This window comes from Dendrobates tinctorius, unplaced genomic scaffold, assembly GCF_039654945.1.
Source record: "Dendrobates tinctorius isolate UK_male_01 unplaced genomic scaffold, ASM3965494v1 ptg000035l, whole genome shotgun sequence".
NCBI classification, from domain to species: Eukaryota; Metazoa; Chordata; class Amphibia; order Anura; family Dendrobatidae; genus Dendrobates; species Dendrobates tinctorius.
This window is the reverse complement of record NW_027361703.1, coordinates 67,369,513-67,385,787: the sequence shown is the minus strand read 5'-3', so window position 1 is coordinate 67,385,787 and position 16,275 is coordinate 67,369,513. Positions and strand designations below refer to the sequence as shown.

General features: G+C 43.2%; 1 protein-coding gene across 1 annotated transcript in view; it reads right to left on the bottom strand.

Annotated features, from left to right (window-relative positions):
* The window catches only part of NAMPT (nicotinamide phosphoribosyltransferase), a 125,039-nt gene that overhangs the window by 89,643 nt on the left and 19,121 nt on the right, over nt 1-16,275 (bottom strand). The window contains exon 2 of the mRNA XM_073573585.1: nt 11,276-11,432. Coding sequence (XP_073429686.1) covers nt 11,276-11,432 — 157 coding nt within the window. The remainder of the gene's footprint in view (nt 1-11,275; nt 11,433-16,275) is intronic.

The window sequence follows — 16,275 nt, the reverse complement described above, 5'->3', positions numbered from 1 at the left end:
AGAATTTCATTCCGCGGGAAAATAGCATTTTAAATTCCCGCGATTTTCCCGCGGAAAAACTAGCATTTTGCAAGCGTATTTAGCTTGCAGAATGCTAGCGTTTTCCAAGCGATCTGGAGCATCGCTTGGAGAACTGATTGACAGGTTGGTCACACTCGTCAAACATAGTGTTTGACGAGTGTGACCAACTTTTTACTACTGAGGCCGCCTATGCGGCATCAGTAGTAAAAGATAGAATGTAAAAAAAAAAAAATAAAAAATGGTGTTATTCTTACCTTCCGACGTCCCGCGCAGGCGTTCCCAGTAATCCTTTGCGAAAATGCCTGCGATGACGTCAGTTCTCGCGGGATCGCGACGTCTCGCGGTAATTCGCGATGACGTCGCGCGAATGACCGCGAGACTTCGCGATCCTGCGAGAACGGACGCCATCGCGGGCATTTTCGCAAAGGATTACTGGGAACGGGAGCGTGGAGAGAGGCGGGAAGACTGCGCGGGACGTCGGAGGGTGAGAATAACAATATTTTTTATTTTAAAATTCTATTTTTTACAGGGATATGGTGCCCAAAGCCCGGAGGACAGTCTCCTCTCCTCCGGACCGTGGGTACCATCCGCAATTGTTCTGCTTACTTTCCGCATGGTGTGCACAGCCACATGCGGAAAGTAAGCGGAACAATGCATTCCTATGGGTGCGGGATTGCCGCGATTCCGCAAATTAATGAGCATGCTGCGTTTTTTACCGCGAAGCGATTCCGCCACGGTAAAAACCGCAGCATTAGCACAGCATTACGGAATCACATAGGAATGCATGGGATGCTTATTTTTCGCGTTTTCTCAGCAAAATCGCGCAGTTAAAACCGCCGCGGAAACGCGAAAAAAACGCCACGTGTGAACTCAGCCTAAAGGTGCTAAAAACCACATTCAAGAAGTTTATTAACCCTTCAGGTGCTTCACAGGAATTTTTTGAATGTGTAAAAAAAAAAAAAAAAAATAAGTGAACATTTAATTTTTTCACAAAAAAATTACTTCAGGTCCAATTTTTTTATTTTACCAAGGGTAACAGGAAAAATTGGACTGCAAAAGTTATTGTGCAATTTCTCCTGAGTACGCTGATATCTGATATGTGGGGGGGAACCACTGTTTCCGTGCATGGCAGAGCTCAGAAGGGAAGGAGCGCCGTTTGACTTTTTCAATGCAAAATTGGCTGGAATTCAGATCGGATGCCATGTCACATTTGGAGAGCCCCTGATGTGCCTAAACAGTGGAAACCCCCCACAAGTGACCCATTTTTGAAACTAGACCCCCCAAGGAACTTATCTAGATATGTGGTGAGAACTTTGAACCTCCAAGGGCTTGACAGAAGTTTAACGTACAGCCGTACAATTAAAAAATAATTTTTTCCACAAAAATGATCTTTTCACCCTCAATTTTTCCAAGGGTAACAGGACCCCAACAGTTATTGTGCAATTTGTCCTGAGTACGCTGATACCCCATATGTGGGGGTAAACCACTATTTGGGTGCATGACAGAGCTCGGAAGGGAAGCAGCGCCATTTGACTTTTATGGCTGCAATTGAGATCGGACACCATGTCGCGTTTAGAAAGTCCCTGATGTGCCAAAACAGTGGAAACCCCCCACAAATGACACCAATTTGGAAACTAGATCCCCCAAGGAACTTATCTAGATGTGTCATGAGAACTTTGAACCCCCAAGGGCTTCACAGAAGTTTATAACGCCCAGGCGTGAAAATAAAAAAAATCATTTTTTCCACAAACATGATCTTTTAGTCCCCAATTTTTTTATTTTCCCAAGGGTAACAGGAGAAATTGGACCCCAAAAGTTGTCCAATTTGTCCCGAGTACGCTGATACCCCGTATGTGGGAGAAAACTACTGTATGGGCGCACGTCAAGGCTCGGAAGGAAAGTAGTGACGTTTTGGAATGCAGACTTTGATGGAATGGTCTGCGGGTGTCAGGTTGCCTTTGGAGAGCCCCTGATGTACCTAAACAGTGGAAACCCCCCACAAGTGACCCCATTTTGGAATCTAGACCCCCTAAGGAACTTATCTAGATGTGTGGTGAGCACTTTGAACCCCCAAGGGCTTCACAGAAGTTTATAACGCCCGGGCATGAAAATAAAAAAAAAAAATCATTTTTTCCACAAACATGATCTTTTAGTCCCCAATTTTTTTATTTTCCCAATGGCAACAGGAGAAATTGGACCCCAAAAGTTGTTTTGCAATTTGTCCTGGGTAGGCTGATACCCCATATGTGGGGGTAAAACACTGTTTGGGCGCATAGCAGAGCTTGGAAGGGAAGGAGCACCATTTGACTTTTTCAACACAGAATTGGCTGGAATTGAGATCAGACGCCATGTTGAGTTTGGAGAGCACCTGATGTGCCCAAACAGTGGAAACCCCCCAATTCTAACTCCAACACACCCCTAAACCTAATCTCAGCCCTAACCCTAGCGGGAAAATGGAAATACGTTTTTTTAATTTTATTATTTTTTCCTAACTAAGGGGGTGATAACGGGTGGTTTGATTTACTATTTATGGCTGGTTTTTATGTTTGGCAGCTGTCATACGCTAAAAGACGCTTTTTATTGTAAAAATAGTTTTTGCATCACCACATTTTGAGAGCTATAATTTTTCCATATTTTGACCCTCAGAGTCATGTGAGGTCTTATTTTTTGCGGGACGAGTTGACGTTTTTATTGGTACCATTTTCGGGCACGTGACATTTTTTGATCGCTTTTTATTCAGATTTTTGGCATGCAGAATGAACAAAAACCATCATTTCAAGAATTTCATTTGGGGGTGCGTTTACACCGTTCCGCTTGCGGTAAAATTGATAAGGCGGTTTTATTCTTCGGGTCAGTACGATTACAACGATACCTCATTTATGTCTTTTTTTTGCAATAAAAATAATTTTATATAAAAAAATTATTTTTGCATCGCTTTATTCTGCGAGCTATAACTTTTATTTTTTCACTGATAACGCTGTATGGCGGCTCGTTGTTTGCGGGACAAGATGACGTTTTCAGCGGTACCATGGTTATTTATATCCGTCTTTTTGATCGCGCGTTATTGCACTTTTTGTTCAGCGGTATGATAATAAAGCATTTTTTGCTTTGTTTATTTTTATTTTTTAAGGGGTTAACTAATGGGACAGTTTTATAGGGCGGGTCGTTACAGATGCAGCGATACTAAATGTGTGTACTTTTATTGTTTTTTTTTTATTTCCAAAAAATTAATTTTAGGGAATTTTTTTTTTTTTTTACTTATTTAGCGATTTTTTTAATAAATTATTTTAACACTTTTTTTTTTTTTACTTTATTACAATGTCCCAGGGGGGACATAACTGTCATGTGACAGATCGCTGTGAGAGATCAGCGATCTGTCACAGGCAGTGCTGCAGGCTTCCTCATGCTGGCGCTTTGCAGGCATGAGGAAGCCGCCTCCCTGCAGGCCCACAAAGGTCCCCACCACCATTTTGGATCCGGGGACCTGCAGGGAAGGAGGCCCCCGCAGCAGCACTGCACATTGCACTGCTCCGGGGGTCTCAGAGAAGCACGGAGGGAGCCCCCTCCCTGCCGATGCTTCCCTAAACACTCGGTACACTGCAATCGTGTTTGATCGCAGTGTGCCAGGGGTTAACATGTCGGGGGCGGTCAAGTACTGGGTGTCAAAATTAGAAAAATGTTGTCTCTGTCCAAATATATATGGACCTAACTGTAGGCCAATTAAGGTTTGAAACCTTGGCTAGTTAGGCCGGGTGTCCACGATCCAGAATTAGCAGTATATGTTCGCTGCGTCCAAAGAACTGCCTTCTATTGAAAGACAGTAAATCCGCATGTGTTCACTGAACCGTAATCAATACATTTCTACTAATGCAATTTCTCTTGCGAGAAATGGATATGCTGCAGTCTTGACAGATGAGCAGCATTTTAATGTCCGCGGGTGATCCACAGGCGGACTATGGACCTATAGTGGACATGGGATTTCTAGAAATCCCATCCACTATGCTGTCACAGCTGGCCACTGCAAGTTTGACGCTGCATAAATACACAGCGTCAAATCTGCAGCAGTTCCTGATCATTGGCACACACCCTTACGGGTTATGGCTTGCTCACCATTGTTTTCAAGTTGCCCTTTCCTTAGTTCAAAATGTAAATTAAGAAATCGCAGTTAACATGAACAGTGGAGGTCAAGATAAGGTCTGGAAGACCAAGCAAAATTTCAGTGAGCTACTTGTTGGATTCCTAGAGAGGCAAATTGGAACACCTGCTTGACTGCAAAAGACCTTCAGAAAGATTTAGTAGAGTTGTAGTACATTGTTCTAATGTTCAGAGACACATGCACAAAAATGGTCTTCATGGAATAGTCATCAGAAGAAAATGTCTCCCGCACCCTCACTATATAAAATTCAGAGTCCGAAGTATGCAAAAGAACATATAAACAGGCCCTGTGAACCGATGAGGTTAAAATAGAACTCTTGCCACAATGATCAAAAGGTATGGGTGGAGTAAAAAGGACACCATTTCAGGAAAAGAACATCTCACCGACCCTAAGCATGGTGGTGGCTCAAACATGCTTCGGGGTTGTGCTGCAGCACAACCCCGAAGCATGATTGAGCCACCACCATGCTTAGGGTTGGTGAGGAGAACATTTCACAAGTAGAGGGAACAATGGATTCAATCAAATTTTTAACTAATTTTTGATGCAAACACCTTATCTGAGGATGTTCGCTCAACACTAATAATGATCCTAAGGCATGTTTGACACATCAGTTTTTGGAGAGAGAGAGAGAAGGGAGAGGGAGAGGGAAAGAGAGAGAGAGAAGGGAGAGGGAGAGGGAAAGAGAGAGAGAGAAGGGAGAGGGAGAGGGAAAGAGAGAGAAAGAAGGGAGAGGGAGAGGGAAAGAGAGAGAAAGAAGGGAGAGGGAGAGGGAAAGAGAGAAGGAGAGGGAAAGAGAGAGAGAAGGAGAGGGAAAGAGAGAAGGAGAGGGAAAGAGAGAGAGAAGGAGAGGGAAAGAGAGAGAAGGAGAGGGAAAGAGAGAGAAGGAGAGGGAAAGAGAGAGAAGGAGAGGGAAAGAGAGAGAAGGAGAGGGAAAGAGAGAGAAGGAGAGGGAAAGAGAGAGAAGGAGAGGGGGGGGGGAAGAGAGGAGGGGGGGGGGGGGGGGGGGAAAGAGAGAGAGATTTAGCGGCTCCCGGGACAGCATTTCAGGGTTAAGGCTGTGTGCACATGCTGCGGATTTTCCTGCGGTTCCGCAGCGGTTTTGGCCGCTGCGGACCCGCAGCAGTTTCTGCTGCGGTGTACAGTACCATGATTCCCTATGGGAATCAAAAACCGCAGTGCAGACGGTGCGGAATTTTCCACGCGGATTATCTGCGGTTTTCAATCCGCAGAAAGAATTGACATGTCAATTCTTTCTGCGGATTCTCCTGCGGTTTGCCATCTCCTCTACTGAGGAGATGGAAAACCGCAGGGAAAAACCGCAGAGCAATCCGCAGGTAAAACCGCAGGTATTTTGACCTGCGGTTTCACTTGCGGATTTTACAAAATCCGCGCGGATGAATCCGCACCTAATCCGCAGCGTGTGCACACAGCCGAAAACTGCTCCCGAATTTCACCTTTCGGGCACGCGCAGTTAAAAATAGCGGACCGTCAACCAAAAGAAAAAACGTTGCAGTGTCCGTCTGGTACGCCCGGGAGCCGCTAACATTCTCACGGATCCGTCAAATAACGGACCCAACGGACGACCATCAGTCAAAATCCGCCACTGCAAAACAATGGGGGGGAAAAAAACGGATCCGCCCTTTTTTGGCGGATCCTTTTTTTATAAAATTGGCGGATTTTGACTGATGTGTGAAATAGGCCTAAGCACACATCAAAATGCACAATAGACTACTTCAAAAGGCGCAAGCTGAAGGTTTTACAATGGCCCTCAACAGTACATGCAAGATGACCCAGGAATCTCATAGAACTGGACGAATTTTCCAAGGGAAAAAAAAAAAAAAAAAAAAAAAATGGATGAAAAGCCCTTAAAACAAGAATTGAAAAACTCTTGGCTGGCTACAAAAAGCGTTTACAAGATGTGATACTTTCAAAAAAAGGGGATGCTACTAGGTACTAACCATGCAGGGTGCCCAAACTTGTCCTTTGGCCCATTTTCCTTTTTGTAATTTTTAAAACTGTAAGAAATATTTATTGTCAAAGATACAAAAGAAACGTGTCATCTTCAACTTTAGGCCATTTAGAGATCATTTCATCTTCAACTTACTTAACTGTTCACAATAACAGTAATTTTTACCAAGGGTGTCCAAACTTTTACATGCCACTATCATTTACTAGGCACTACTAGCACAGCCAGTTCCAGGATGGTAACCTAATCGCAAACACATTCACTTAGGACAGAGTGCTTAAAAGGGATTTTCCCATGAACAAAAGTTAATTTAATCAATAGATCTTGGAATAATAATAATTTCCACAATTGCATGTATTAACCGCTTCCTGACATCAGACGTACTATCCCGTCCATGGACGGGATAGTACGTCTCCCGCGATCAGCGGCGCCCACGTGGTGAGCGCCGCTGATCGCGGCCGAGTGTCAGCTGATTATCACAGCTGACACCCGGCACAATGTGTCAGGGGCGGTCACGGACCGCCCCCAACACGTTAACCCCTTGCACACCACGATCAAACATGATCGCCGTGTACCGGGGGTTAAAGGGAAGCATCGGCTTCCCTGAGCCCCCCACGGCAGCGCAACGTGGAGCGCTGCTGCGGGGGGCTCCTTTCCTGCAGGCCCCCGAATCCAAGATTGCGACGGGGGCCTGCTGGAAGCTGGCTTCCTCAGTGCCTGCAAAGCGCAGGCATGAGGAAGCCTTCGGCACTGCCTGTGACAGATCGCTGATCTGTCACAGTGATCTGTGATGTGACAGATCAGCAATCTGTCACAGGACAGTGATGTCCCACCTGGGACTATTTAATAAAGTTAAAAAAAAAAATAAAAAAAAGTGTTAAAATAAATTAGAAAAAAAAAAAAAAAAAATACTCCCCCAAATAAATCCATTTTTTGGAAAAAAAAAAAAAAAAAATATAATAAAAGTACACATATTAGGTATCGCCGCGTCCGTAACGACCCGCCCTATAAAACTGTCCCATTAGTTAACCCCTTTAGCGAACCCCTTAAAAAAATAAAAAACAAAGCAAAAAATAATGATTTATTATCATACCGTCAAACAAAAAGTGTAATAACGCGCGATCAAAAAGACGCAAATAAATATCCATGGTACCGCTGAAAACATCATCTTGTCCCGCAAAAAACGAGCCGCCACACAGCATCAGAGAAAATATAAAAAAGTTATAGCTCGCAGAATAAAGCGATGCAAAAATAATTTTTTATATAAAATAGTTTTCATTGCATAAAACCGACAAAACATAAAAAAACGACCTAAATGAGGCATCGCTGTAACCGTACTGACCCGAAGAATAAAACCGCTTTATCAATTTTACCGCACGCGGTACGGTGTAAACGCACCCCCTGAAAAGAAATTCATGAAACGCTGGTTTTTGTTCATTCTGCGTCCCAAAAATCGGAATAAAAAGCGATCAAAAAATGTCACGTGCCCGAAAATGGTAACAATAAAAACGTCAACTCGTCCCGCAAAAAATAAGACCTCACATGACTCGGTGGGTCAAAATATGGAAAAATTATAGCTCTCAATATGTGGTGATGCAAAAACTATTTTTACAATAAAAAGCGTCTTTTAGCGTGCGACAGCTGCCAAATATAAAAACCGCCATAAATAGTAAATCAAACCCCCCCCTTTATCACCCCCTTAGTTAGGGAAAAATAATAAAATAAAAATAATGTATTTATTTCCATTTTTCCATTAGGGCTAGGGCTGAGATTAGGGTTAGGGGTGTGTTGGGGTTCGGGTTGGAGTTAGAATTGGGGGTTTCCACTGTTTGGGCACATCAGGGGCTCTCCAAATGCAACATGGCGTCTGATCTCAATTCCAGCCAATTCTGAGTTGAAAAAGTCAAATGGTGCTCCTTCCCTTCCAAGCTCTGCCATGCACCCAAACAGTGTTTTACCCCCACATGTAGGGTATCAGCCTACTCAGGTCAAATTGCAAAACAATTTTTGGGGTCCAATTTCTCCTATTACCCTTAGGAAAATAAAAAATTGGGGGCAAAAATATCATTTTTGTGGAAAATAATGATTTTTTTATTTTCACGTCCGAGCGTTATAAACTTCTGTGAAGCCCTTGGGAGTTCAAAGTGCTCACCACACATCTAGATCAGTTCCTTAGGGGGTCTAGTTTTCAAAATGGGGTCACTTGTGGGGGGTTTCCACTGTTTAGGTACATTAGGGGCTCTCCAAAGGCAACATGACACCCGCAGACCATTCCATCAAAGTCTGCATTCCAAAACGTCACTACTTCCCTTCCGAACCCTGACGTGTGTCCATACAGTAGTTTTCTCCCACATATGGGGTGTCAGCGTACTCAGGACAAATTGGACAACAACTTTGGGGTTCAATTTCTCCTGTTACCCTTGGGAAAATAAAAAAATTGGGGACTAACGGATCATGTTTGTGGAAAAAATACAAATTTTTTATTTTCACGCCCGGGCGTTATAAACTTCTGTGAAGCACTGGGGGGTTCAAAGTGCTCACCACACATCTAGATAAGTTCCTTAGGGGGTCTAGTTTCCAAAATGGTGTCATTTGTGGGGGGTTTCCACTGTTTAGGTACATCAGGGGTTTTCCAATCGCAACATGGTGTCCGATCTCAATTCCAGCCAAAAACGTCAAATGGAGCTGCTTCCCTTCCGAGCTCTGCCATGCGCCCAAATAGTGGTTTACCCCCACATGTGGGGTATCAGCGTACTCAGGACAAATTGCACAATAACTTTTAGGGTGCTGTTACCCTTGGAAAAATAAGAATTGAGGGTGAAAAGATCATTTTTGTGGAAAAAATATGATTTTTTAATTGTACGGCTTTATGTTATAAACTTCTGTGAAGCCCTTGGGGGTTCAAAGTTCTCACCACACATCTAGATAAGTTCCTTAGGGGGTCTAGTTTCCAAAATGGTGTCATTTGTGGGGGGTTTCCACTGTTTAGGTACATCAGGGACTCTCCAAACGTGACATGGCGTCCAATCTGAATTCCAGCCAATTTTGCATTGAAAAAGTCAAACGGCGCTCCTTCCATTCTGAGCTCTGCCATGCGCCGAAACAGTCGTTCCCCCCCCACATATCAGGTATCAGCGTACTCAGGACAAATTGCACAATAACTTTTACAGTCCAAATTCTCCTGTTACCCTTGGTAAAATAAAAAAAATTGAACCTGAAGTATTTTTTTTGTGAAAAAAAAGTTAGATGTTCATTTTTTTTAATTATTCAAAAAAATTCCTGTGACGCACCTAAAGGGTTAATAAACTTCTTGAATGTGGTTTTGAGCACCTTAAGGGGTGCAGTTTTTAGAATGGTGTCACTTTTGGGTATTTTCTATCATATAGACCCCTCAAAGTGGCTTCAAATGTGATGTGGTCCTAAAAATAAAATGGTGTTGTAAAAATGAGAAATCGCTGGTCAACTTTTAACCCTTATAACTTCCTAACAAAAAAAAAAATTTTGGTTCCAAAATTGTGCTGATGTAAAGTAAACATGTGGGAAATGTTAGTTATCAAGTTTTTTGTGTGCAGTATCTCTGTGATTTAAGGGCATAAAAATTCAAAGTTGGAAAATTGCGAAATTTTCAAAATTTTGGCCAAATTTCCGTTTTTCTCACAAATAAACGCAAGTTATTTGAATGAAATTTTACCACTAACATGAAGTACAATATGTCACGAGAAAACAATGTCAGAATCACCGGGATCCATGGAAGTGTTCCAGAGTTATGACCTCATAAAGGTACAGTGGTCAGAATTGTAAAAATTGGCCCGGTCATGAACGTGCAAACCACCCTTGGGGGTGAAGGGGTTAAATAAACTGTTCCTGGGCTGAGATAATCTTATACATGTGTCCCTGCTGTGTACTGTGCAATACAAATGCCTAAAGGTACTGTCACACTAAGCGATATCGCTGCATGTGATACTTACCTCCGACCGCTCCCCCGCTGGTTATCGCTGATCGCGCAAGAACGTCCTGGACTGTTTCTCGTCGTCAGCTTCCTGGCGCTTCCTGTGGAGAGACGAGCGTGGAGCCGGGCGGGAGGACGCAGGATCGCCTAGTGCGACAGGTAAGTAGCGACCCCAGTCCCCAGCGATGTCGCTGGTGAGATCTGCCTGTGTAGCAGCTCACTAGCGACCACTTAGCGATGTACCAGCGATGCTGACCGCGTCATATCGCTGGTCGGGATCGCTGGTACATCGCTAAGTATGACAGTACCTTTAGTGTGTCACGGGGTCTTCCAACCATGTGGTAGCAGTATTCTGGTAACCAGGGCTGTGGAGTCGGAGTCGTGGAGTCGGAGTCGGTGCTCATTTTGGTGGAGTCGGAGTCGGTATAAAATGGACCGACTCCGACTCCTAAAATATATAATAAATTGGGTACAGTAATTCAATGCAGGATGTGCTGAATATTTTTTCATAGGAGTTTGGGAAAGTTATGAAATGTCCTATAAATGGCTGTTATATTCCTGATCTAAGGCTACATTCACACACAGCGTTTTTCCTGTGTTTTTTGAGGATACGTTTTTCAGCTGCAAAAGCTGATCATCTTTTTAAAAAACTGCATCACCTGAAAGGTTTTTGAGCTCATAGATAATGTTTTCAATAGCAAAAGCAGATTAGAAATCTGCTCTATCTATCCATTTATCCATATCTGTCTATCCATATCGTACCTGTACCAAAAAGAATGAAAACCGGGTAGTACACCAATATATATTCTGTTCTATCTAAATATCTTGATTATTGGATCATAAAAATGATTAAATGTCTGAGATTCACATTGTACTACAATAAATTTTTCACTTAAATATAAGCAATATGTGTGGGAGTCGGAGTCGTGGAGTCGGAGTTGGAGTCGGAGTAAGGGAAATTGAGAAGTCGGAGTCGGAGTCGCAGGTTTGGCTTACCGACTCCACAGCCCTGCTGGTAACCAACAGATATAATCCAGTACACACATATATAAGGCATATATAAGATAATGAAAAAGACAGTGTGCGTTATAGACTTTAAAATTATGCTTATCCGAATTCGATCCTTCAAGGAATTTTACAACAAAAAAAAAAGAGAAAAAATTGTTTTAATCAGCATCCATACCTTTTAAATACTTCTTTAAAATGTACTGCAATCCATAAAATACTGTTTCTTCATATTTCACCTTCCTAAACTTGGAGTTTTCGGTCTTCTTTTCGCGACACTCAAAGTATGAGTATACCTTGCTTGTGTTTGGTGGATATTGTCTATAATGTGTAACCTTAAAAAAAAAAAAAATGCAAAGAAACATTTTAATAATGAAAATGTTAGGATAGGATTAGATTATTAATTTATTTATGCTTTAAGTCTAGCTTCGGAAAGCTACATCTAAATACTCGTAGGCTATGTCCTTATGCTGTCGGGTTTTTCTCCTAGCACAGCACAGACTCATAGCATGTCCTATCCTCATCAGTTTTACAGACCCAAAAATACAGACAGTGATGACAATATCGATGAAAATCACCGGAATTTTGAAGCAATTTGTATTGTAATGATACAGAATGTTTAAAGAGAACCTGATAGATTATGCATTTTGCACACAGTTGGGTAGCATGTACCAGGCACTGGCTGTTCGATCTCCGCAAGGAATGATTGACAAACGCTGCAGAGTTTCAGAGATAAAACATACTTTTATAAGTGGCCTGGGACCAAGTGGCAATGTTTAAGTCACCCCCATTGAAAATAGAACAATAAAGATAAAATCAAACACACATACATTTGGTATCACCGGGTTCAGAACCGCCTGATCAAAAAAAAAAAAAAAAAAAAAAAAAAAGGAAGATTAATCACACAAAAAAAATAAGCCCTCACCCAACCCCAGATCACAAAAAATGGATCAATTTTTTTTTTCTTAAACAAAAGTTTGGAACTTTTTTCACCACTTAGGGTACCGTTACACTTAAAGATGCACCAGCGATACAGACGATACGACCTTGTCAAACAGGCAGCTTCACCAGCGATCAGCACCAGCGAGGACGCCAGTATCCAAGGTAAATATCGTGTTACTAAGCGGCGCGCGTCAGTTACCTGATGTGTACCTTAGAAACCTGCGTGCTCGCAGCTCCCGTTTCTAAGGTATACATCGGGTAACTAAGTGATGCGCGCCGCTTAGTAACCCGATATTCAGCTTAGATACCAGCTCCTGCTTAAGGCCCCATCACACATAGCGATCTCGCTAGCGAGATCGCGGCTAAGTCACAATTTTTGTGACACAACAGCGATCTCACCAGCGAGATCGCTGTGTGTGACAGCGATCAGCGACCGGCCCCCCTGCCCGTATCGCTGATTGCTGCAGGAAAGGCCAGGACTTTTTTTTGGTCGCTGGTCAGCACGCATCGCTGCGTGTGACAGGCGGGAGACCAGCAATCTGCTGGTAACTAATGTACACACCGGGTATCCAAGGGACATGCGTCCCTTAGATACCCGATGTGTACGTTAGTTACCAGCGCGCTGATGCAGGGAGCTGGTAACTAACGTACGCATCGGGTATCTAGGGACGCACGTCCCTTGGATACCCGATGTGTACATTAGTTACCAGATTGGAAATGTTTTGCCGTTTTCTAGTACACGACATGGTAAAACCAATGGAGTCGTTCAAAAGAACAACTCGTCCCACAAAAAATAAGCCCTCACATGGCCACATTGACGGATAAAAAAAAAAAAAAAAAAAAGTTATGGCTCTGGGAAGACGGGGAGCAAAAACAAATGAAAAAAGGAAAAAAGGGCAGGGTCTTGAAGGGGGGCTTGCAATGATTACGTTTGTTATCCCCATCAGATGGAGCTGAACACTTCATCTATCACAAATCTGATTAAGCAATTGTGAAAATGACAGTAATATTAGTGTACAGCAGGAGCGCAAGCAGCCCAACTCCAGATCCTGAACGGAGGCCATGACTGTTACTTAAACACTATGATCATCAAAAACCCATTCTGACAAATGATTATATTTAACAAGAAACGGTGTTAAACAGTTATGTGCCAGAATAATAAGTAACAGATTGATATTTTCCATTATATCCATTTTTATATCATTATATTCCACCATGAAGATCTATACTAGGATACCACCTGTGCTGTGACATATAACAATGCTGTGCAGTTACCATAAACAGCGTTACACCAATGTATTACTGGTGGGTATAAGCTGGCAGCTTTATCAGTTGTGGACTATGCACACCACCACTGCCCAGCTACAAAGCAGCTTGGCATTTACCAGGAATGTGCAAAACAAAAAAAAAAAAAAAAAAAAAAAACCCCACACACATGCAGGTTCAGGGACTTCAAGTAATGACTAAGGTAGATCAGAATTTCATTCATGCAAAACGTATGGATGTTCAAGTCATCAATTTCCAATAAAATGTTGGTTTAAAAGCTTAAGGCTACTTTCACACATCCGGTGTGTGGGGTCCGGCGGCGTGCGGCGAAAAGCCGGGCCGCCGGATCCGGCCTGCAGCCGTGACACCGGATGTGTGTGCGGCGAGAGATACGGCTCGGACATGATTTAAAGGAGCCGCAGGACGAGGTGGACGAGGCAGCCGATGAGAGACAGCTGCTGAAAGGGAGGTGAGGGGAGGGGTGGAGAGGGAGAGACATGGGGGGTTAACACTTAGTGTCCAGGCGAGAGAATCTCTCTTGCCGGGCACTTGTGGGGTTAACCCCACAGAGAGATCTCTCTCTCTCACCCAGACACTGAGTGTTAACCCCACAAGTGCCCGGCGAGAGAGATCTCTCACAAGTGTCCGGGTGACAGAGATCTCTCTCTCTCGCCGGGCACTTGTGGGGTTAACATTCACAGAGTCCGGGCATGCGCGGTGGAAAAAGCCGGTCTGGCGCTGACAAAAAACGTTGCAGGGAACGTTTTTTGCAGATGCCGGACGGCTAATTTATGCCGTGTCCGGCAACAACCGGACACGACGCATAACCATCCGGCACGATGCGGCGACCATGAAAGCTTATGGGACAAAACCGGATCCGGTGCTGGATCCGGTTATTAAAAATTTCGCCGCATCGTGCCGGATTAAAAAAAACCGGATGTGTGAAAGAGGCCTAAGTTGTCAGAAAGCGACTGACCACCAATTCGCAAATAACCTCCATGAAGGCCTGTAATGCTGAAACGGTGTCCTAACCCGAAACTCCCACATGATGACAGATGAAAAAGTCAATATTTTTATATGGTAAGGGATTTTGTGCAGGAACAAAAATGAGGCAAATACACATCTTTCGGAGGTTACATTAATTAGGCAGCAAATGAGCATTGTTCTTAAAGTGAGTGTTTGTAAGCAACGAATATGCGCAAGCATTTGAGGAAATTTGACAAGTAGCAAAGTTTGATGGCAACAGGACCTAGTCAGAGCACCTCTCAAATGGCAGATCCCGGAATGCAGTGGTTAGTAGGCAACAGAAACAAATAAAACTGACAGTCATCATAGTCTCCGTAGGCTCACTGATGCACTCAGGGAACAAAGACTAACCAATTTGGTATTATCCTACAGGAAAATTCCGGTAAAAAAAAAACCCCTTGAAGAGTTTGTCCAGTGAAAACAAGTTATTGCCCATCCTGTTGATGGTTGGAGGTCCTACCCCTGAGACCTGCACAACAAGGATCTTTGATCCCCATTAGAATGGTGCGGCAGTGTGCAAGCTCGACCGCTGCTCATTCATTCTCTGACACTCACTGATCAGCAAGTTATTATCTTTGACATGTGGACAGTCGGATGCTGATCAGTATATTTGGATTAAGATAGTTTTAGATAGTCACAGATGTATAGCCCATGATTTATCAAGTCTGGAGCACCTAAGAACTCTACATTGTATCTACATTAAAATATTATCTTGTACCTTTCCTGGTGATATATTCCCCTTAAGAATAAATGAAAGGAATGGCAAAATGTAGACTTGAAAACCTGTCTAAAAAAAAAAAAAAAAATATTTCATTGGGAAATGTTTGCTCCCAAAACCAAACGCTTTATTCCCAGGATCGATCCATTTGCTAACTGATGCAAACAGAAGCAGAGGCATGATGATGGTGTGCTTAGGCCGGCTGCCCATGATCCGGAACAATCCTTGGATGCAGCTTATGTTCACTGCGCCCAAATGGCTGCCTTTTATTGAGCGCAGGTAAATCCACATATTTCACTGAACCGTGCGGCATCCGCATTCAATATATTCTACTGATGTAACTAGCATCTCCGCAAGAGAAATTGACATCCAGTGGTCTGGAAAGACGCAAACCATGTCAGTCTACGTGGCTGTCCGTAGAAATCCCATCCGCTATGCTGTGACATCTGGACGCTGCGCGCTTGACGATGCATAAATACACAACATCAAACCCACAACAGTTCCAGATCTGAGCACGTACCCTTACAAGTTCCGTTACAAATCAGTTTTTAGAACAAAATAAAAACAAAAAAAAAAAAAGGTCAGCACACAAATTTTCTAAAAAAAAAAAAAAAAAAAAAAAAAAAAAAAAAAATTTAAAACCAGACAGACCGAATTATAATCAACAGGGCTCTCTACATCAATTTGCATCAGTTATCAAATAGGTTTAGGCAAAACAGTTTATGCTCAAAATGGTGCCAAGACAAACAGAACTCCTAAAGAACATGTGACCATATATTAACGTCTGAATTTGGTCTTTAAGGAAACCTCCTTAGTTCCCAATATAAACTACAGCCAACACCTTTAATGACCCTTATATACAGTTTGATAGACTGCTGTAAAAGTCCCACATGCCCTCTGCATAGACAAAAAATATCTTCTTTTAACCCTCCCATAAGGCAGTTTGTTCTAATTTGTGTCCCAGTACTTTAGCGCCACCTCTCACCACGGTCACCATCCTCCTGCCCGGCATCATCCACAGAGTGTCCCCAATCGTGCTCCTGCACCGAGGGCAGAGCAAGGTACTGTAATGTGCATGCGCCGAGAGAGGCCAGAGTGGTGATGACCCAGAAGTAAAGCCAGCGCATGCACATTACGGTACTTTGCGTTGCCTTTGACAGGAGCACAATTGGAGACACTGTAGATGAAGTAGGAAAAATCATCCACATGAAGTGAGCAAGAGGATG